We start from the raw sequence: 23,708 nt of genomic DNA on the forward strand, positions 1-23,708 counted from the left end.
CCAGGCCCAATATGGACGTTCCATATGAGGTGATTGAAACAGATCGCTCAATGTGGAATAATGGAGGGCCAGATCTTCCATCTGGAACTATCTGTTTTTTTTACAGATGGTTCAAAAATGGGGGCCTGCACAGGCTCCGGAGTCTACGGACCCGGCATCAGGGAAACTATCTCATTAGGAAAGTGGCCCACCGTTTTTCAAGCAGAAGTATATGCCATATACATCTGTGCGACAATATGCTTGAAACGAAAGTACAGGCATGCGAAAATCGGTATCTTCACGGACAGCCAAGCAGCACTACTGGCTCTCAAGTCCGCCAAATGCGTGTCCAAATTAGTTTGGGAGTGCAGCACAGCATTGAGGGAACTCTCCCGCCAAAACAAAGTTTTATTACTTTGGGTGCCCGGTCACTGCGGAATCGAGGGCAATGAATTTGCTGACAACCTAGCAAGACAAGGATCAGCTCAGCAATTTATTGGTCCTGAACCGTTTCTGGGCACCTCCACATCCGCCGTGAAAGGCGAACTGATGACATGGGAAAAGCTAGAAATAGCATCCCGTTGGAATCAAACACAGGGTTGTAGACAAGCTAAACAGTTTATCTACCCAAACCCTGCAGTAGCTAAAAAACTACTCCATTTAACTCGTAGTGAACTACGCACGATCACGGGACTCCTAACAGGACACAGCCCCGCTCTTTATCATTTAAAGAATATCGGCAAGGTATCATCTGACACCTGCCGCTTTTGTAACTCTGAACCTGAAAGTTCAGCGCATCTGCTCTGCTATTGCGGAGCTCTTGCATTATCAAGGCACAACTTCTTAGGAAGTTTCCTTCTTACTCCATATCAGGTATGGAGCCTAAATCCCAAAACGGTCATTGGCTTTATAAACCATGTAGTACCGAATTGGGGCACAGGATTACAACTATTCCGCTCAACTCCATCAATGGGTATGAGCGATCCGTAAACTGTGTACAGCAATCGGGGCCTGCCACAAAAGACGATCATTAAGACTGTCGCAGTGGCCTTTTAACCCAATGCCCTTCTGGCATACAAAAAAAAAAAAAAAAAATCCTCCAGAATTGTCGGGAATACAACGTGCTCAGGTCCACGCATCAAATTTTCGTGAATTTCAGTCAAGCGCAAACAGCTTTGGCAGATAATGCACGGAACGGTTTTCCGGATAAATTGACGCAGCTAATCAAAGCTACCCTGGAGCGAATGATACGTTCGTGTTTCGAGGGTACTCTCGAATCGCATCGAAAGGGGCAATAGGGATAGATTGTCCTGTATGTTACTCAACATTGCTATTGAAGGTGTGATCCGGCAAGCGAGCAACGAAACGAGAGGGAGGATTTTCAACAAAAGTGGCCGACTCCTAGTCTTCGCAGACGGCCTCGACATCATTGATAACGGCGGAGGCAATCTACGCCACACTAAAAGCTGAGGTTGGGAGGATTAGGGTACAAATCAATGCGTGGAAAACCAAATATATAGTAGTAAAAGATTCAAGAGAAAATAATAGTCGCCTCCCACTGACAGTGACTATTGACGGTGATGAACTAGAAGAGGTTGCTGAATTCGTATATTTGGAATCTCTGGTCACCGCCAACAAGAATACGGATAAGGAGATCCAATGACGCAATCAAGCTGGAAGTCGCGCCTGCTTTTCACTCCGCAAGACCGGTAGTCCTCTATGGACTTGAGAATGAAATTTGTCGTATTTAAACGAAAACTGTTGCGGACTATTTTTGGTGGAGTACAAATGGGTTGTGGAGAGTGTCGTGGACGTATGAACCACGAGCTGCAGCTACTACTTGAAGAGATTCCCTTAGTACACCTGGGAAAAGTTGAGCGATTACAGTGCACCGGCCACGCCGCCGGTGGATGCCGGACGACTGTGCAGTGAAATCCGTTCTCTTCAAGAACCCAACCGGCACCAGGAATTGAGGGGCACAACGTGCTATATGGCTCGAACGGGTTGAAGCTCAATTGCGTGTGTCGAGACGCTCAACGTATGATGAGTAACCCAAGATACAGTGGAAAGGAATTCTCGATACGACAAGAGCCACCCCGGCTCTATGCTGCTAGAAAGCACTGTCAAATTTTAACGAAAAGTAAAAGAATTGCGCCACTATTTCACAACCTTAAAGCAAAGCAAAGTTTTGGGTAATAAACGTCTTTAAGACTTGACCTTTTGCTTTTTTAAATAACTTAAAAAAAATTTTTTTTCAAGTTGCAGAGCATACTAAAATAAGCAACTTTACTGGATATAGTAATTATCTATCTCTCACCGGTTGCGAAATATAATGATGTGTAGAAAAAGAGCACTTAAAAATCAATTATGTTCAATAACTTTGCACACGATTTTTTTATTGCTTTCAAGTGTTCTACAAAGTTATTCAGTATATTAAAATACACATTTTCTCTGAAGACTGTTTGTTGCTAGGACCGATATTTAATAAGTTATAAAATATATGAAAAAATCGCACTACTTTGCAACCTGTAAGAGATAGACAGTTAATATATTTAGCAAAGTTGCTTATTTAAGTATGTTTTGCATCTCTTTGGAATTTTTTTTATTATTGAAAAAAACAACAGTTCGTATCACCCTAATAAATGAATTCACAGTAACCCTAATAGTGCAGAAAGATGCGCTATATTTTATTATTAAACTTCTCCGAAGAGACCACCTTTGAAAAATTATGCATTTTTTACCCAATTGCTAATGTCCGCACTTTTTCGAAACCGGACCACCGTGCGCGCCGGTTGTTAGAGTACAGGATAATTACGGGACTAGAGCAACGATTCCGATCTAGATGCACCGTTCAATCGATATTCGAACATATGACGACAGGCTTGTTAGACAGCATCGTATCTCTAAGCTAATTAAGCGATTTGGTTCCCAAAGACCAGTAAAATTCTTCTGATTTTCTTAGCAAAAAAATGTTTTCGAAATGTGAATGTTTATTTATATTTGTTTTGCTTTATTTCAGAGGCTTTGGTTGTTGGTTGTATCGAGTGGTACTGAAAGAAAAATATCATTTCGATGTCGTTTCGAGAGGAAATTATCAAATCCCATGACTTGGATACCTGCATAAACATAATTTTGAAACGATGGTTCTACAACTGATGAAGGGACGGTAGGGGACGGTAGTAATGAAAATTTTTGGGAATGGAGGGGAAAGAGTTTTCATTACTTTCCCCTACCGCCCCTCCATCAATTGTAGAACCATCGTTTTTTTTTTGTTTGATTATAGTCACTATAACAGCTTTGGTCATTCGTGACTAAAAAACCATCGTTTCAAAAAATATTAATATTAATGCCTGATCGCATTTCAAGGTCAAAGACTAAAAACACGAGCTTGGTCAATACTATTTGCCGTAGTACAATCGCAGAAATGCATCAAAATAGTATAGTTTCACGGTGCATTCATCTTTGATGCAAAATGACACATTTACGAACATATTTGATCCAACGAAAATATATGAATCGATTGGCTGAGAAACCCCACAAATGCCATTTCAATGAAAATCGACTTTTTGACAATTTTTGGTTTCTCGAGAATTCCTATACATCTTCTCTTAAAATTTCAGACAAAGTTAGTTCCCCTTTGATTGGTGTTGTAAAAATCTGCTTAACCGCATGAACTGTAATTCAGTTTTTTGTTGCATTCTATCAATTTTGTCGAAAGGACTTGGGAGGTTTCTCAAACAAATGATTCATATGCGATGAATAGCAACCGCTAGAGCAAACAATAGAAATTGAACCAAACACCGGTGGTAATCTACATATAGAAACAATATATGCATCGTCTTATCGATTGTATACTCAAACATTGCACCACCAAACATCACCAGTCATATCGGTTTAACGGCGTGATACAGAAACGATAAAATATCCCTTGTCAAGCATACTTGATTTTACGGTTTTCATACGGTGATGTGTTTGAAATTCTTTACTACTCTGCACTCTGGGGTACATCGTCATGTGGTACAAGGGCGTCGATTCACCCACCCCCAACCTGTTGTGTTGATACACACATAGTCCCCAACCAGCAACATCAACGATGGAAAACTCTCGACACATCTCCACCACTTTCGTGGAGTAACGTTGAAAAGCGCAGGGTGAGTTTTGATCAGGATCGATTTTAGCTGAGTGTAGATCTTTCGTATCAAATTGACAATGACAATCATGATGATGAAAATCTGCTCTGCTATTCTTATACGATTTCTTTGTTGTACAACATAAATTTTTAGTTGATTGTAATCAGAATAAGTATGTGAACAGACACACGTGTATTGGGTAATGCACAAAACAACTGTTCGTCATAACTTTGGATGTCACAAAATCTCATCCGTACAGCAATAAATATTTAGCACAAGTAGGGTATGTTGCTACATCGTCGTAATTGCCTATTCCCGTCCTATCCAACACAAATTATTAAAAATATCAGCATTTTTATGACACACAATGCAAAACTAGTTATTCCCTAATATTTTAGTTAGTTGTCTATCATACGCAATCAATCAAAGTGAGCTGAGATCTATTTAAATGCTTTTTATCATTAAAGAAGTCCTACCAGCCAAATTTCCTACGTTTTTTCGTGCGACGAAGAAGACAATGTCGACTAATCGTGCTAATTTCCGTCATTCATAAATGAAAATAACTCACGCAAGGCATTGTCGTTATTCTACAGCCAGAAAAACTTGCCTGACCTGCAGAAATTTTGTAGAATAACATTTGTCATGCCGTCCTACACAAATACATGCGCGTTAGCTTCGTAAACATTGTTGTGATTTTTAGTTCGGACGATGAAAAATTTTGTTGGACGGATTTTAAAACGGTACGACGAATTTTAGCAATAAAGTCAGTTGCGTAATTTCAATAATATGCTTTAATAGTCGCTTTTCAGTGATTTCAAAGTTCACGGATCGGAAGGTAAGTGTGTTTTAGTCAAATCGGTACAAGAACTTTTGGTGTATTCACTAAATCCATCCAGCAAATGATGAAAATTAGAATGGCTTTCCTTATTACGACGGGAATTAGAAAAAGACCCTACACCAGAAAGTATATTTCAACCATAAAAGAAACTTTTATTTCGGTTCAAGTATGTCACATAAAATTGGTTGTGCAGCTCAACCGAAAGTTAAACTTTACCATAACCAATCACTGAGCAGCAGACGACTGTGGCAACAGTCAGTTTCTATCGTCTGAGCAAAATATATTCATAGAATTATTTATTTCGTAAATCTGGAAGCTCGTGGAGCGAGGCAATAATACAATCATCTTCATCGATTGCTTCCATGGAAAAGCCACTGAAATGCGCTCGAGAAAACAAAATCCTTCACAGCACTTGTGAGAGGAAGTGTGAAATAAGGGACGATGCAATGTACAATTGTACAATGTACAATTGAAGGAGAAGTTAAAAATACTTTTTGATAAGAAATTCATACCGGGTTTCGCATTAGAAACACACATAAATATTTGTAAAATTGTAAACCGAAAGTGCGCTTCAAATACTCAAGATAGAGCAACAATTTTATAAAAAAATAATGCCATTTGTTAGTTGTTTCATGGCAAATTTATGAAATATCACATGATATAGATCTCAAGGTTTGCTCAAAATTCAACTCTGTTTGAAACTGTTAGGCCCCTTGGCGAACGAGGGGTCCACTATTTCGAGGTATCAAAAGTATAATTCTTATTTTTTAACCATTTTCAACCAATTAAGCGCATAAGTTCCAATATTTGAAGACCTCGTGTCAGTAGTGGCCCCGTTTCAGCGAGAATTACTCCATTTTGTTGTCTAGACCTTTGTAATGAGGTCAGGCATTAATTAATTTTTTATAGCGATAATTTTTACAGTCGACGGAGGGTAAGATAAAAGAAGGTAATGAAACAAAGATGTTGATAGTATCTTAGGGGAAGGCGTGAAGGGGAATTAGCGGAAAATTAGCCAAACGGGGGTCATTGAAGCAACACTTATTAAGTTTGTGTAACGTTTCTCATTAACCGCTGGAGGATTCGTGGATACAATCAAGCAATAATGGGACACAATAAACACAGAGAGGGTTTTATTATGAAATCTCAATCAGTGCTATATTTTTGTCATTTAATTTCAAATATTAGAGCACCTGGTTTAAAATATAACCGAGATTTCCGAGATTTTGTGAAACGCGATATTTTTTCTTGTCTCCCTAGCGCAACAACATCACTTGAAAGTCACAACCAGTGCGTCATATTTTTCCGAGTTCGCTTGCACATCATCTGCAGACAACATTTGAAGCAACACAGAAGAGCACTAAAAGTACATACCCGCTTATCGTATGTATATTATCATGCCCCCAAGTGCTTTTTTCACAGACAAGCTGACCCAACGCGTAAAATACTAGTACCGAGGTAACTACAATCTGATTCATCTGAATTGAAAACACTGCATTATGGCAAAAGTCATAAAATTAACGAAATATTTCGCGAACAACATTAATATAAATCAAAACAACGGTTCATTCCGCTTATCTATGTTTTCACTATTTCTGAAAAGTGAATATTCATATGCAAATATTTATACAATGCACTGCATGAGCACAATTACGTTCACCCTTCTTCACTTCGTCCGTCAAGATTTGCGCTCCTATCGTGTCAGCCACCAGCGACGCGGCGGACGGCCAACCACCCCTACCCCAGAAATCATGTGTTGCATTTTTGACGAGTTACCCTCCCAAGGAGACCTCTATCACCCGAACAGGACTAAACACAATATATTTTTTTCCTGCATACGAGGTTCCTTACTGTGTGCTGTTATGCTGGGTGAGAATAAATCGTGCCTTCTTCGTATTGTGTCCGGATTCAAGCTGGTCCTTCTATCCTAACTGATGGAAGGAAACAAAATAGAAAGTGCCCGGTGCTAGATACGCGATTCCATTCGAGATGGAAGTAAATGTCGCTCGATATTTATCTGACAAATCATCTTATCTAATATTTTATATTTAGCAGATATTTAACATCTATAAACCTAATATCTTTTTTCATACCAGCCTTTTTCAGGACGCGTTTCATTTGTAATCCCCAAGAATTGGAAAATTCTCCTTGACAAGTCTACCGATAAAACAAAAAAAAAGTTTGTTCCAACACGTTATTTAGTTTCCGAGAAAAAGGTAGAGCATTAGATGGTATTTTCGGCATGCTTCTAATTAGTGGGCCTACTCTGTTTTCGTGTTACCTGTACCTGAACCAATTTATCACCGTGAAACGAATGTACATTGTGCAAACATAGTAGTGTAGATTGGTAAGAATTAGTGATGATTTTCCGCCTAGGATGCGGAGAACAGAGGGTAGGCCCAAAATAGAAACAGGCTGAATAACTAGTGCCGCAACCCTACAGAAAGTTTAAACATGTGAAAAGGGTCTATGTGTAAAAGAGAGACTCTCTTTGCGTCCCCTCTTTTCCGCTTTTCTTGGCGATGCAAATGCACTTGAACGGATAATTTTTCATGAAACGGTTGCTGGCGTTAGTAGCTAGCTATTAGTGAAGGAAAATTGCATTAGAATGCATTTATGTCGCTGTAAAAAACGTAAGAGAGGGCACGAAGAGAATCTCATTTGCGTATAGGTCTTTTTCACATGTTGCGCGAGAAGTGATTTTTATTGCGCCCAGTTTGTTCCGCGGGGCACTACAATATCACCCTATATTGTATAAATAACTGTCAGAAAAATAAATGATCACAAAAATAAGACGCCTGCATAAATTTTAATTTTGAGGGTATTTCGTGTAAAGCAGGGGCGTAGCCAGAAATTTTTCTTAGGTGGGGTTTTAAAAAAAAATCTGACATAGCCTAACCTTCAGGAGTTTATTCAGGAAACAGTGAATTATTTTCATTCGAAAGCTATTTTGGTTTCTTCATTTCACAAAAAAAATCGAATTGAAATGAAGAAGGTAAATGTTGAAATTGCGCCTTCCAGTTGGCATCGTGATACGTTGTATATTCAAATCTCGGCTTGGAGAGACTAGGATCGAGTCCATTCAAGGCGCGAAATCGAAACGAGAGACTCAATTTTCAGTGAAGGAAGATAGAAAACTTCTTGGCTACGCAGATGACATTGATATTGTAGGCCGAAACGGCGGAGGCCATCTGCGCTAGACTGAAAGTGGAGGCTAGTAGGGTTAGGAGTAAATATGTCACAGACTAAATGCATGATTGGTAGAGGCTCAAAGAGACGAACGTCCACTTTTCATGGACGTTAACGGTGACGAACCAGAAGTGGAAGATGAGTTGTGTATTTGGGATCGCTGGTGGCCGCGGATTTCACAAGTAAGGACATCTTACCGGGGAGATTACCATCGAACATCTTGTGAAAGCAGGTAAGCTACGGAGGACCAGTCATCGGTTCTATTTAACAACTCCACGGGCATCCAAAACAGGGGGGCCCAACGTGCGAGATGGCTCAACTTGGTCTTGCGACTTGCGTTTTCTGAGATCTTTGGAAAAAGACGACGAGTAACCCAAGATTGAGTTGAATACAGCCGACTAGTTGAAATAGTACGAGCCACCCCAGGTCTATGCTACTGACGACGACAACGAGGATCGTACAACTAGTCCCGTAAATTTTCCTGTGCTCTAAGCAGTTGGTAGCAGCAATTTCAAGCTTCTAAGTGTAGAACAAATTTCCCTCTGGGAAGGGGGGGGTCTGAACCCCCAAAACTCCCCCCGTCGCTACTCCCATGCTGTAAAGTATATCCACAGACTATCAGACGTAACACTGAAGCCTCATTCCATCGCCAATAAAAACTATCATTTCAAATGACTTAAGCCAATACTCAAACAACAGTCGCTGCGCGAGAACGCCGCTCACCTGCGCTGAAGCTGTTGTCAGATAATACACAAGTAAATTTATAGCATTGCTAAATTTATAGCATTGCTAAATTTATAGCGACGTACTCTGCGTAGCGCGAAGACTCCACCAGATGATGCTAGTGTTTTTTCCAAGTTTTAGGAGTGTCATTGAAACGACGTTTGGTTAGATAATTTGATCGAAATGTTAAGTCTGTTAGTCTGTGGTATATCCATAACATTTTTCTTAAAGTAGTCTAATACAAATCTATCTCCCTTTCTTTAATTATCAGTCGCAATTGTTGTTGAAAAGCGTTACAACTGGCACGCACGATATTCGGAGGCATTTCATTTCAAATCTTCCCAAAATCGAGTTTTTAGTCTTGACTTCAAGGTCAAACATATTTATTAATATTTTTTGAAACGGTGGTACAATTGCTGAAGGGAAGATAGGGGAAAGTAATGAAATTTTTTTGGAAAGGGATTATAGCTTGGTTCGACCCATGCACCTTCCAGCATCGGACAAAAGGTAGAAGTCACAACGACAACTTGTTGAGCGTAGCTATCAATTACCCCCCCCCCCCCCCTACCCACTTACCTTTCCATGATTTTTATTCCATTTCCAAAAAATTTTCATTACTTTCTCCTACCGTCCCTTCATCAATTGTAGAACCAATGTATCAAAAAATATTAATTCAAATCTTCTCCAAACGTTGCATAATGGGCAAAAACGTGCTCGTAATCCCAAGAATTAGAAGCCGCTGGTTTGGAATCTTACAAGATACCCATTTCTATGTAAAAAAATGCAGGAAATCGGTTGGTGGTAGTTTTATCCTGCGCAGACTTCGGGAAGTGGTCCATTTTGCCCTATTTTCCCCAAACGTCATGATAAAAGCTAAGTAAACAGTATAAAAACTTATTTGCGCCCGTGAAACGACCTCAAATAGTTTTCAAATTTTGTCAAAACATCAGAAGAATCAAATTCCATCCATTCCATACTGTGCGAAATGCAAGAATAGTCCATTTTGCCCAATTCACCCCCGTATACATAGATAACCTAATTAAAGCGATTAAAACTAACTCAAAGGTAAAAACAGTCTTCAGAAAAATTGTGTATTTTATCATACTGAATAACTTTGGATAACAGTTGAAAGCAATAAATTGACTGGATGCGAAATTATTGTGCAGAATTGATTTTTAAGTGTACTTTTTAAATAAATCATTATATCTCGCAACTAGCAAAAGATAGATAGTTACTATATTCAGCAAAGTTGCTCATTTTAGTGTGTTCTATAATTTTTCTGAATAAAAAAATTTTTTGGACGTATTCAAAAAAACAAAAATTTGCATCACCCTGATAGATGAATATAAGATCACGTTGATAGTTTAAAAAGATTCGTTGTATTTTATTGATAAACTTCTCCAATGATACCTCGTTCAAAAATTACGATTTATTTACGCAATAGCAAATAAACGTGTTTTTGTAGATCTAGGAGAGAATCAGGCAAAACGAACCGATTGTGAATTCATCACGGTACTAAATCGATTACAATCAACTCTCCTGATGTCTTACGAGTAAATTGGTACTATTCGTGTTTATTCCCCTGTCTTTGAATTAGTTTTAATCGCTCTAATTAGGTTTTACTATGTATTTAGGGGTGAATTGGGCAAAATAGACTATACCTGCATTTCGCACGGGATAGAATAGATGGGATTTGATTCTTCTGATGTTTTGATAAAATTTGCAAGCTATTTGAGTTTGTTTCACGGGCGGCAAATACGTTTTTATACTGTTTAATTAGCTTTTAACATGATTGTTGGGGAAAATAGGGCAAAATGGATCACTTCCCGAAGTCCGCGCAGGATGAAACCAACACCAATCGATTTCCTGAACAAATGCGACGAAATAATGACAGGAAATTGATGGTTGGTAACTGGAATTGATGATCGCTGAATTCAACAGCGACCCGACAGGGTGCTGTTAGACCAATTAAAACCTCGAATATTCGATATCGTGGTACTGCAGGAGATCAGTTGCAAAGGCTAAAGGATCCAGAGCGGTGGAACGACCAACTTTGCAGCTTCCCGAGACCTGGTGATCAGAACCACTCTCTTTCCTCGCAAAAACAAATACACCTGGAGATCACGTGATCAACGAACATTGAACCAAATCGACCATATTCACATTGATGGCCAGTTTTTCTCGAGCATCACTAGCGTATGCTCCCTACGTGGTGCGTGAATATTCACTTGGGTCATTATATAGGGTAAAGAACTAGTTTTAAGCAGTCTAAGCGGGTCACTGATTGTTTTACCTTATTACAAGCGATGGGTTGACTAAGTGGGGGATATCAGCATACCAATCTTCTTGCTATCTTTAGTTCTTCAAGCTGTTACCATTGAAAGACACTATTGTGGAGCTAAACTTTTGATTTTTCGCTTTAAAAGTTGGAGCGGCGGAACTAATTTTGAACACACCGAACCCATTTTCACCCGCAAGGTGCTATTTTAAGCAATCCTAAAATCTGAATTTTTTTACGTCCCGTTAAAAAATCCCTCGAACTTTTCCCCCTATTCAGTAAGTTCGCGTTCCTATCCGCGACCTACTAATCGGCATCTGATGCGTAATCGGCATAGCGTATCGGCATAGATGCGTAAAATGCCATCTGTCTAAATTGTTTATCGGGGCATACACTCACCGCACCGTTCGGCAAACGGTATTCGTCGTCTCTTTTATTCTCTGGTGTTCTTATGGGAAACTGTCTCACTCGCTATTCATAAGGATGGTGGGAGAACAAAAGAGGTAAACGTACAAACGATCAGAACAGTGTTGTCAAAGCAAATAACATTGAAAAACATCATTGCTTTATTAAATCACTGAGAAAATCTTCGTAAATTATTGAAAAAGCTGTCTTTTGTGTTGTTTTTAATAAAGAAAAATTAATTATGAACATACATTTCTCTTGAAAGTATTGAACCACGTTTTCACCATAGGAGGTTTCAGGTAATTTCAAACTTAAAATTCTTATTTCCAGAACCGAAACAGTGTCTTGGCAGCACGATAGTTCTTCAGTTGTGCTGCAGCTGCTGCTAGTGGTGAACAGGTTCCGTCAATTCAGAATTTGTTTTCAGTTTTGTTAGAAAATAATAAAACTTTTGGCTAGTGACAAAGCCTTAGATAATAGAAAAAGAGAGACTGAATAATATGGTATGTGACAATTGAGTGCTTGACTTTTAGAGTGGTTGTAATCAGTGCTGAAAATTTGATGAATTCGTTAGTAGCGAGGTGGCGATTGCTGAAGAGCAGCTGAAAAATGTACGTTTTTGGACAACAATTTTTAATTCATCATATTTCTTGTCGGAAACCCAGTAAATTGTGTTTGTGTGAATCAAATGTATGGTTAAGTAATTTGTGAAGATGATCCTATCAAAAGATTTTGAAAATATGAATAAAAAAGTGCATTTTCGGATCATTTATGTTCAACTGATTAAAATAGGTAACACTGCTTAACTCGTTCCTTACCCTAGTAGCAGTACATGTGCGCTCAAAACTATCTACGGTATATATTTCGCATTTGCAATTAGGCAACCCGTGACTTGCCAAGGACTACGCTTACATACTGGATGAAGTTGTACCTTACTCTGTGGAGCTGTGGATGTTTCGACCGTCAAAGATGGATGGAGCAAGATACGTTCGACCGTCAATGAGACCGCGATCGGTGTGCTAAGGGAGGGAGGATCGATAGCACGAAATGATTGGTTTGAAGGGGAATGCCTACAAGCGATGGAGATGAAAGAGCTTGGAAAAACTGTCGAAGCATTGCCATGAGAAAGAGTTTGGCCAAGTATCGACGAGCACGGAATAACCACCTTGGCTAGAATGAACTTATTTGGGCACTATCCTGAGGATGACCCAGCAAACATTTTTGTTTAACAATAGCTTATACAACTATTGTACAGCTAATTTCCGTAGAACAAATGCTGGATAATTTCAAAGATTTGGAGGGAGCAGCAGCTACCATAGGAAAGAATGGAAGGTGTAGTTTGTCCCATCTATAAAAATCCCCCAGAAATGTCGGGAGTGCAACGTTCCTAGGCCCATGCATAATATATTTGTTGATTTTAGGGCAGCATACGATACAGTCGAGTGCGAACAGCTATGGCAGCTAATGCACGAGAAAGGTTTGCCGGACAAACTGACGCGGCTATCAAAGCTACCCTGGACCAAATATGTCTTTGAAAGGTCGGTGCCTCACCTTCTCCCTATGTTTAGGCACGCCCGTTACACGTTATACAAAATATGTACCAAAAAAAGCGAAAAAGTCCATAGAATCGAAATCAAAAATACAAAAATATTGCCTTTTCAACATTTTTGTTATTCCTCCTAATTTGTCCATGCTCCTGTAAAGAAACAAAATGATCAAAAGACCCTGACATGAATTATATTGGGCGTAAATATCAGCAGATAAGGCACTAAGGCTTTTAACCGTTTTACTAAGGCATAGTTTTTATGCAAGCGTGATTATTTTGCGACAGTACGTATGTTATCAAATGCTCATGTTTTTTTCACTCTCGTCTGGTCAAACGTTCCATTGTCGGTAAATTGATTCTAGTCGCGTCTCCTCTCGGAGCACTGAATTCCATGTTAGGTTCCATAAAAAATCCGTCATGCCAGTCGGAAGTGTGAATGTAAAAAAGGGACAATTTACGGCACACGGAATGGTCCGGATGTCAAGGAAATGAAAGCAGGCCGAACCTTTCGACATTATTGATAACGTTACTGTCGCCAAGCTTGCTGGCGGGAAATCGTCGGCTTTCGGTTTTCACAACTTGTAACAAAGTGTTTTATGTGACAATTTGATTTATTGAAGGTATATAATTTGAGCTGGCGAACAATCCGATACAAATGTTTTTGGTTTATGCTCGTTCATTCGTGAGGAACATAAACAAGAGCTTTCGATCCTATTCGACAAACCGACAGAGATTTGATTATTTATTTCGTTCCAGCTGTTTGAATTACAGTTAGAGGATTTCATCGTCTTGACGATTTAAGGTTCAAGTTATTATCTGTGATCACCAGCAAATATTTTTTGTAAAGTTAAATTTTATTTACAGAAATAACGACAAAACTTACTGTTATCTGATTCCTGAAATATTAGAATGCAGACATATTTAAGTTAAGTTGAAAGAAAGTAAATTACTTTTACGATGAACAAAACTGTTCGACTATTCGCAGACAACACTAAAGCTCATTTTGTACTATTCGCAAGCACCACGGACGTTTACAAAATTTTGAAATTGAATAACACGCGACGTCAAGCCATCCATCCAATGGGTACTTACACAATGTTGGTGTCGGCTGGCATTTCCGGGATCTTATCGAGCTGCTGCTTGAGGCATCGTACCGTACGCTGTTGGCAAGAGCATTTCTGCGGACATCCCATTGCATCGGTCGTGATCGCCAGCGCCGCCAGAGTGATGATAACGGCAATCACTGCCACTGGTCGACACGGCAACCGACGGACGTCGCCGGTCACAAGCGGGAACAATTTCGGCATTTCGCGTTTATGCGCACAATGAATGATACGGAGCCAAACGAATTTCGCAGAATTCCGCGAATCGGCAGTTTCGATGTTTATTTAACACTGTTTGACTTTCTGTCAGTCTTGGTTGTTGCCGGGCGAGCTGAAATTAGAGTTGGAAGCGGGAAAATGCAATTAAATCATCGTCGAAATTGAAAGACGTATAATCTGACATGTAGTTTAAACGGTGGCCAGTTCAAATTATAACAAACGAGAAAATGTGTTTATCCATAAAGGCAATGACCTCATTCATTCCAAACATTCGTTTTATTTCAAATCTTCAAGGATTGTTTAACACCATCCCACCCCTTCTATCTAGTTTTATGTCTATGGGTGAGTGTGTTATGTGCAAATTGGCAATAGATTACAGGGCAAAGTTACGAATTGAAAATGTGTGTTCTCTAGTTTGCCAAAATGCCATCAATAATTTATTCATGTGCACAATAAACCTAAATCAATACATATGTTGACGTAGCGAATAGTTTACTATTCGTGTTATGTACTTCCAATGAAGAAGAAATGTGAACTTTTCTGTTCTGCTGCAAACAACCGATCTGAATTCCTGCTACAATGTAAATTCATTCAATGTAAACAACATCTCAAACCAATCATGGATGATATTTATTCATATTAAAATTCTTCTTGACTCTGTGGAAAGTGATGTTGACACCTAAAGTTAATCATTTTTATTGATATGGACTTAAAATAGCCCACGATTGGTTTCACAGACAATATCTGGACTCAAGCACAGCACCCCAAAAATCCTTAGTGAGGATAACCAAAAACATCCAATTAATCTACAGACCAATCAATTTTCGGCTCATCAAAATTCCAAATCAACACTAACATTTTTTTTAAATTAAAAGCATGCTAAAGGCGCTTAATCAATTCGATGAAATCTCAGACACAAAATTAGCCCACCCTTCGCTCCATACCTATTATCACTTCCACCCAAGTTTGCAATAAGCCTGCTAAATTGAATCAAAATCGTTAGCTTTTCCAGCCACTTTTGGTACGTTGATGAAAATTAAAAGACGTCTGCCTATGAACTTCGCAGTACTGCTCTACTCTACCAGCGGCTTCGTAGAACCATTCGGCCTAAGTTGTTGCACAAATTGTGCGGCTCCCAGCCAACCGGATGCAGGAAAAAAATGATGATATTCAAAGCAAACTCCTGACCGGAATACTAATTGCTCGGCTCATCGTTTCGACTGTACGGGTCTGCCGGCCAACGGATCTGCGCTGTTTGACCCAAACTGGAGAGATGGATATTATTCTATTTCCATCCAACATGCAGTTAGGATACGAGAATGAGCGAGATAGGCTTGGAAGTGACAATACCGACAATGACTGTTCCCAAAGGCATGAAAAATTGATTTACTGCTCGTGTTAGGAGCTTTGGCAGAAAAGATATTTTTTCGCTGGATTAACCTGAATTTGGATAGGCGTTATTCTATTAAACTTCTCGTTCTCAGATTCTTTTTTTCCTCTTTTGACGTAGGAATACGGCTTTCCAAAAATTACGAACAGAAAATGATGACCTAAAAATGGGATAGTCATGAAAAATAATCAGGTTCAATCAATTATAACTCAGTCATTTTTTAACAAACATATTCGTTAGCTACGTGCACCAATCGAAAAAATGTTTTTCCTACATCAGACAACATGAGCAAATTATGTATTATTTGGATAAGCACATGTGAATCTCGCAGTTCTAAAATTAGCAGCATCGATCAGCTTTTTTCCATATGCTAGTGGGGCTGATTTCGATTGTGGGTGCAGTCTTTTTGGCGGCTTAAAATGTTCTCTATAGAGAAACTTTTTCTATACAGAAAGAGACATTCTATGGTAAATGGTAAAAAAATATTTATTTTAATCTATCATTTTCTAATTTAGCTGAAATTTTGCAAGGATTTTCGCTTTAAAAAAAGATGTCATTTTGTGATATTTGATTTTGAAGTGATTTTTGAAGATCTCAACTGCTGCAATTGTGCCTTCAGCAAAATTGTACATAATAAAATTTCACTTACATATATAAAACATTTTTTTTTGTTGAAAAAAAGTTAAATGATTAGGATTTTGGCCGTTCGATCATTAAATTTGAATAAACGCTAATTTTTTTTTACGCCAACGTTTCGATCCCGATTTGGATCTTCATCAGGGCGTAAAGTGCTGACCGCCTTTGTCGGAATACTTTTAGCCTCTGGACCAATTTGCCATTCCACATACTGGACCAATTTGACATTCCACATATTCTCATCACGACACATTTTCTTGACGATATTATCCACGTTAATGCCCGTTCCACAGATCACGTGTTTATGTGTTTCTTCGATGTTCCTGCACCCAACATGAACGGGCGAACTTGTGTGTCAGAATCTGTGCAAGTAAGCCCATCTTCTCATTTCGGCTGCCTCTCATTCCTTCTGCCACCCGGCCATCGATTGCCCTTCTCTTAGTGCCCTTTTGTTCGTAGCACTCGCTGTCTTCCTCCAGTAGAATAGCGTAATGTCGTCATGGTTGGGCCATCTGTTGGTCCACAAATCTCATTTCAAAAGAAACTTTGGAAATTTAACAAACGTCTAAATACAAAGGTATAAGTACGAACTATTAATAAGACCTTTGTTAAATTTCCAAAGTTTCTTTTGAAATAAGATTTGTGGACCAAAAGATGGCCCAACCACGACGACATTCCCCTACTAATGAGGATTATTCCGGCTGTGACACACACTGCATCCAACGAGATACTCCAGAAGGCGCTCGTTACTCGCATCGCCATTAGTCGCTGAATAGTGAGCCGTACTTTGTTTCCCTTTATTTTCAAAGCTGTAAGCCAGACTGGACCACCATACCAAACTATTGACGTGCATACACTCACTAGCAGCCGCCTTGTACCTATTGCTATTGATAACCGAGTGAATGGAGTGATTGCCTGCGACGATTTTGCATTCAGTCGATCGTCAATCATCACGCCTCAATGTTCGATGTCCCGCTTACACACAATTGTGTGAAGAATTGTCGAAGAACGTCGGGTATATCTAGCAGACAGATTGATCTGTACGATGCCGGATCTTCAGGGGGCTCTCCTGGCTTCGGTAGTAAAACTAGTCTCTGCGCTTCCGCATGTCCGGAAAGCGACCTTCCTCCAGGCATTTCTGTAGCATCGTCCTGATTACGTCTGGGAATGCTTGAATCGCGGCCTTTAGAGCTACATTAGGAATCCTGTCGGGGCCTTTACCTTTAGTCCTTTTGCCACTGCCAGAAGTTCCTCGTTGGAGATCTGTACCCTCTTGGCACCTTCGTCCTATAAGTATGGCGGAGGTGGCCACAGCGTTGGGTTGTGCCTCAGAAAAAGTCTCTCTATGATGACCTTCAACTTTTCTGGGGATAGCCCCATTGTTATCTTTGACCCTTTGACTTCCGCCATCACAATACGGCACACCCCAAGGGTTATCATTAGGATCACGGCACAGCTCTTTGTAGCAGTTCGCTTTGCTTGCTTTTATCGCTCTTTTTAGTGTGGCTCTTGCAGCTTGGAACATCAGCCTACGCTCTTCTCGGTCTGACGCACTTAACGCTCTCTGTAACTACTGTAACTACTGCGGAGTTTGCTGAGTTGCTTATTCCACCAATACACTGGTCGACGTTGGTTCACGGTTTCCAGCTTTCCTGGCATGGTCGCATCACATGCCCTTACCGACAACGAAATACCCGTAAGCCCTTCCGCACTTCGACTCAGAGGCTTACTGCCCGTTGTAAGTGCCTCGATGATTTTGCCCTCCTTACTGATATGGCCTCTTGTTGCTCTACGCTGTACCGGATCGCCTGAAGACCGCTGTGGGTATAGTGCTAGGACATCCTCCAGTTTGCTACTAGCGACGGAGAATTCGTAACGTCGATGATAGATTCACGCCCGTCCTTACGGAAAGTACTAGTCGTACCTACGTTCAACAGCACTATAACTTTGCGAGGGCTTCTACCCTCTGGAATTAGTCCATCTACTACCCCAACAACCCCAATGGTAGTAGATCTACTGCTAAGCATTAAAATCTCCTCCGAAGATTACAGACCTTCTTCTAATGAGCTTTTCCGTAACTATGTCTCCAGCATGTGATAGAACTGCTTTGTTGTCTACCTAGGAGGCGCGTAACAAGTGTATATGTAAATCCCGTTGATTTTGGCGATCACGAACCCCTCATACGCATCGGATTATGGCGTCTGGGATTATGGCGACGTCGCACTTAGTTTCCGTCGGCGACTGCCATTGAGGATGGTGGTTGAGGATGATTTGGATTACCTCCATCAATGCTGGTCAGCCAACGACGCCCGTTGTTACCATCCTCTTTTCTGCAGGCACCTAGGATGCTTCGTGCAGTCTCTTGTGCTCATTTTCGCCGCATTTCCTACACAGATCAGTTCTGTTACGGCCTTTGCAGTCTCTTGCCAAATGACCAAAGCCATTTGAAGCATCTTTCCATTTGCTTCGTAACTCAAGAGGTGGATCCCTGTAGCGCACTGACTAACCGATTTTTATGCTGCCTACCTCCAACAGTATGTTTACAACAGTCGTCGACAATCTTATCGATGCAGTATGCATATCACTATGTGTTCTACGCATCCGGATAGTCATTGGGAAGTCTCCCGCCCCGCACTCTATTACAAGCGCGCTCTGTAGCTCTCCCTCCATGGTGATCTCATTCAGGTTTCTATATTCGATCACTGGCTCTTGGGATAGAGCTCGAACATTTGCCTTATTCACCAAGCACTTTTCGATGAGCTCCTTGAAAGCCGAAATCTAAATTAGCGGGTCGAAGCTCGCTTCGACTTCAGCTCGAAGAGCATCTCGCCTTTCGGTGTGCGCCTAGTCCTTACCACACTCTACCCTAGTTCCCGAACTTTCGGGTCTTCCCTTACTTTTCGGAGAATTCCTGCGTACTTCGTTTTGTCCCTAGCTTCGACAATCATGGTATCGCAGTTATATTCCTCCCGATGATGCTTGGGCTCTCCTCCGCTTTGTCGTTCTTATTTGTTCCCCCCTCTTGCTGCTCTGTCTTACTATTCTGGTTTCCAACAGTACACCATCCGCTGCTTTTGCCAACCTCCTCGGGATCTGCGGTGACCCTCTGGTCTTCCTTGTATTTTTTGACACCCTCATTCTCTCCAGGCGTTTCCCTTTTCCGTTTCTCTGACCTTAGATTTGGGAGTCCCTTGGGTCTCGTTTTCCATCGCTACTTTTTCGGAGACCTCAATCAGAACTTTCTCAACATTGTCAGCTCTCCTCTTAAACTTACTCTGCTCATGCTCTGCAGCAATTACCGCGGATTTGATGGTCGAAGATTCCTAATATTTAAGGTGAAATTAGTTGTCATCGATTCTTCCAATTCTCAAAAGCAGTTTTTTTATTTGAAACAAAAATTCGAAACAAAAATGTTAATGAAAATATATTCGCTGTTTTCAGATTGGCAAGAAGAATGCAGTATTTACATTTTTATAAACAGAACCCCGCTTTTGGGCCCAAAAACTGCTTCCGAAAGTGGGCTCTTCGACGAAAAGTTAATGACTGCTAGTTTCCCGTTAAATAACATTACTCCTGTCCTTAATGAACTTATAGAGCTCATCCACTTTCCGTTTAACATCCAGTTTAGCGGATTTCTCAAGCAGCAGACCAACTTAGGAACCACCGCTAACATTCGGAGTAACCATCTGGCTTGGCCCTCCTTGAGCTCCTTGCTGCCCTTGTTGAGATTCTACCCTATTGGTGCCTGCTGTGGCCACTGAGTTAGAAATGCGACCGCATAAGCTACCCACTCCTAGAGAACGCACTCGTTCGTTCGTCGCCCTGTACCAGCACGCAGTCATCGTCGCTTGGGTTTTAAAATATATCTGTATTCTCAATGTTCTTGGGTCCCTCCTCTGGGCCGGCCGCGATCTCCACTCATTGTAGATAGTCGCCTTCCGTGATCTCATGTTTATCTTTGTAAGCAAGGGGGTCATGCTAGGGTTGACACGGTTCCTTCCGAGGACCGTGTTCAGAGCCAGATCGGCGTAAGTTAGGAATGGTCCATCAGAGCCTACTACTCACCAACTTTGGTGACGAGTTTCGAACGTACCCGGAGGCCTGCCAAGGTTTTGACGGGACAGGGGCAGTCGAACTATTAGCCCACTACCGTTTCTAGAAAGTGTCACCCTTCCATACTCAGGTAGTAGAATACGACGACAACCAGCTTTGATGCGCCGTATCCCATATTTGAACTATCTCGTGTACAGAGGCGACAAGACACTCAAAAACCGCTAAATTTCGAATCAATACGGAGAATTACATTTATTTGTGATGGTACTCGCCGTTTTGATTCAAAATTTAGCGGTTCTTGAGCGTCTTGTCGCCTCTGTAAACTATAGCCTCTGTAATCTCGTGTCCTTGCCATGCCATTTTACCATTAAACCATAATTAGGATCTTACTGGCGTCGGTCCCGATGTGCAGTTTGCAGTTGCACTCCTTTGGGGCTAAAATGCTTTAAGCGGCATAGGCTCGCATTGTCGGAGTTGCGTTCGGGTCTACATAGCATTTCATAGAAGTTCAACAGAGCCCGCTGTCAAACCCCACCAGGCAGACTTCCTAATTGGCAGAAAGACCGGGGGGTCATCAAGCCCCTGGACTATTGTCCCTGCTGCCCACACACTATGTGTGTGTGTGTGTGTGTGTGTGTGTGTGTGTGTGTGTGTGTGTGTGTGTGTGTGTGTGTGTGTGTGTGTGTGTGTGTGTGTGTGTGTGTGTGTGTGTGTGTGTGTGTGTGTGTGTGTGTGTGTGTGTGTGTGTGTGTGTGTGTGTGTGTGTGTGTGTGTGTGTGTGTGTGTGTGTGTGTGTGTGTGTGTGTGTGTGTGTGTGTGTGTGTGTGTGTGTGTGTGTGTGTGTGTGTGTGTGTGTGTGTGTGTGTGTGTGTGTGTGTGTCTGTCTGTCTATCTGTCTACCATCTCGGAGATGGCTGAACCGATTATGGTTATTTGAAAGGTGTTATCACCTTATAGCTCATTATTGAATTATTTTGCGGTTTAAAAGTTATAAGCAATAATATTAAAATTACGTGACTTTTGATTTGCTCCGAACCGCTCAGCCGATTTCAACAATTTAAGAACCGAAAGGTCTTGCTACCGCAAAGGTTGTGGAAATGATTCATTAAAAACAATCAATCAGTTTGAAAGTTATGCTTAAAACTGTGATTTTTTAAGATGTCAATTAGTCGACGTTGCTCAGAAATGGCCAATTCGATTTATGCCTCATCTCATCTCATTTGAAAGGTTATAAAACGTCATACACTCTTAAATAATTCTACCTGTAAATAGGTCGGATTTAGTTAAAGCTAGGTTTGTACTACACAAAATGCCCTTAAATTCTTATTCTTATTAATACCATCACAGCCACAATAAGGATTCCTGGAAATAATTTTAATTATTTCTATTCATAGAAATATTTCAAATTATTTTCTTGTCTGTATTAACATTTGCATAATATCAGTGATATATTGCAAATGTTTAATCGGCCAGGCCAACTGTAAAGTATTGCCGCGAAGACAATTTACGAAATGAATCTTGTGTGAATAAGTTATTCATACATAGATGCATTTCAAAATCAACAGGGGAAGAAGAAACGGGGACGTCTCGTACCAACCGTTTCTGATTAATTGTAACTTTGTTTCGTTGGGAGTATCTTTGCTAATAAAGTTTAAGTGATACTCTGGACCCTCGGGGATGAACTTATGGTATTTAGACCATAAGCCCGGCTATTGTTGGCCAAGGTTATAGCGCCTTATTTCGCTCTCTGAAAATAAATGAAACACCATCTACCTAGCTACCAAAACATATTATCATAGATAAATTAATTGGTTACCCGTCAAACATTGAAGAATAATGAAATAAATGAATAAAGGAAAAGCAAACAGATAAGAAATGAAGTTATAAAACGATCTCACCGAGATTTCCTATTTCTGTTCTCATCCGTTCCATTTTTTGAAAATTTGTGAACTGTCACATAAGGCACTGAATATGTTCTGGTGTTCCGTCGGATCCATTACAATCTTATGGACGCTGGCTCCGGGTACTGTTGAACGATCGCTCCGAAATTAATGGACTAAGATAGTACACTATCTGCTTCTTGGTGGTCATGTCGCAAGGAGCCGCAAGTTCCAGGCTAAACGATCATAATCTGTTTCTGGAACTCTCCTGTTTAGTACGTTGATGCTTCCGGTGTAATGTCCGAAGAGCTGTAGCTGTTGTTGTTGGTATATTGATGGAATTCGCAGGATAGCAAAGCGTAGATGAACGAATTCACGGCATAATTTTATAATCCAATCCAGAACATTATTTGTTACTTCCATGGCGTAGCAGACATCGCCTCCGGTTTAGTAGTTTCACTTCAAACTAACTAAATGACCTACAAAATGGATTAACTGGCACGAAATTTTATTCACTGTTCGCAATTTTTTGGCAATTTTTATATTAGGAACAATTTTCCTCTTCAAAGAAAACGAAAAAATTTTGACAAGAAAATATTTCATGTCCGTCCGCGGTCACAGTTTGCTTCGATCTTTTCAATTCAGACTGAAAATTTATGTATTTTTATAAAAAAAACATCAGAGTTAAAGATCGCAAATTATTTTCCATCTGCTTCCTGTTGTTGTTGTTCGCTGGATTCTGATTCCACCGGACATTCGTCACATTTCTTTTCAATTTCCTTTACTTTCTCGCAGTGATTTTCTTCAGGTTCCTCCACAATGTAAGGTAGATACTTTGGCGAATCAGTAGGTTTTTTTGTATTGGAAACGTCCTCGACGTGAAGCGCAGCAGGTTCGGATTCCAGTTCGATTTCTTCGATCACCGGTAGAAGGACGATCGAATCCAACAGCCGAGGGTACGTCCCCAAAAGAGCCGGAGCAACTTCCATGTAATGATGATGGTGATCCAAAGCGTACGGAATAGCCACTCGGGGCAGCGGCACCGTTCACGGGGAGTGCAAATCTTCCGTGTAATCCTCTTCTACGCCGTCCCATGACGGGTTCACCTCGGAGGAATTATCCATTTTAAAACTGCACGAACGAGACTCACAAAAATGTTTCAGTACTACACAAAATGCCCTTAAAGTGTACAAACTCAGATTTGGAGTAGTTTTTCATCCAAAAATTTGGTAGTAGGAACTTAAAAGTGCGTTATTTGTTATAGAGAATAATTCGGTTATCGGTAGCAAGTAGCCAAAATTGGTTGAAATTTTTACCCAAAGTTTGAGTTTGTACACTT

At 40.5% G+C, this 23,708-nt stretch overlaps 1 protein-coding gene across 2 annotated transcripts in view; it reads right to left on the minus strand.

Moving 5' to 3' along the window:
• LOC128738427 (peroxidasin) overlaps positions 1 to 23,708 on the minus strand; it is a 285,835-nt gene that overhangs the window by 249,504 nt on the left and 12,623 nt on the right. For both annotated transcript variants that reach the window (XM_053833533.1, XM_053833532.1), the window contains one exon: positions 14,181 to 14,522. In XM_053833533.1, coding sequence (XP_053689508.1) covers positions 14,181 to 14,395 — 215 coding nt within the window. In that variant the 5' untranslated portion in view covers positions 14,396 to 14,522. The remainder of the gene's footprint in view (positions 1 to 14,180; positions 14,523 to 23,708) is intronic.

The sequence above is a fragment of the Sabethes cyaneus genome, chromosome 2 (genome assembly GCF_943734655.1).
Source record: "Sabethes cyaneus chromosome 2, idSabCyanKW18_F2, whole genome shotgun sequence".
Lineage (NCBI taxonomy): Eukaryota > Metazoa > Arthropoda > Insecta > Diptera > Culicidae > Sabethes > Sabethes cyaneus.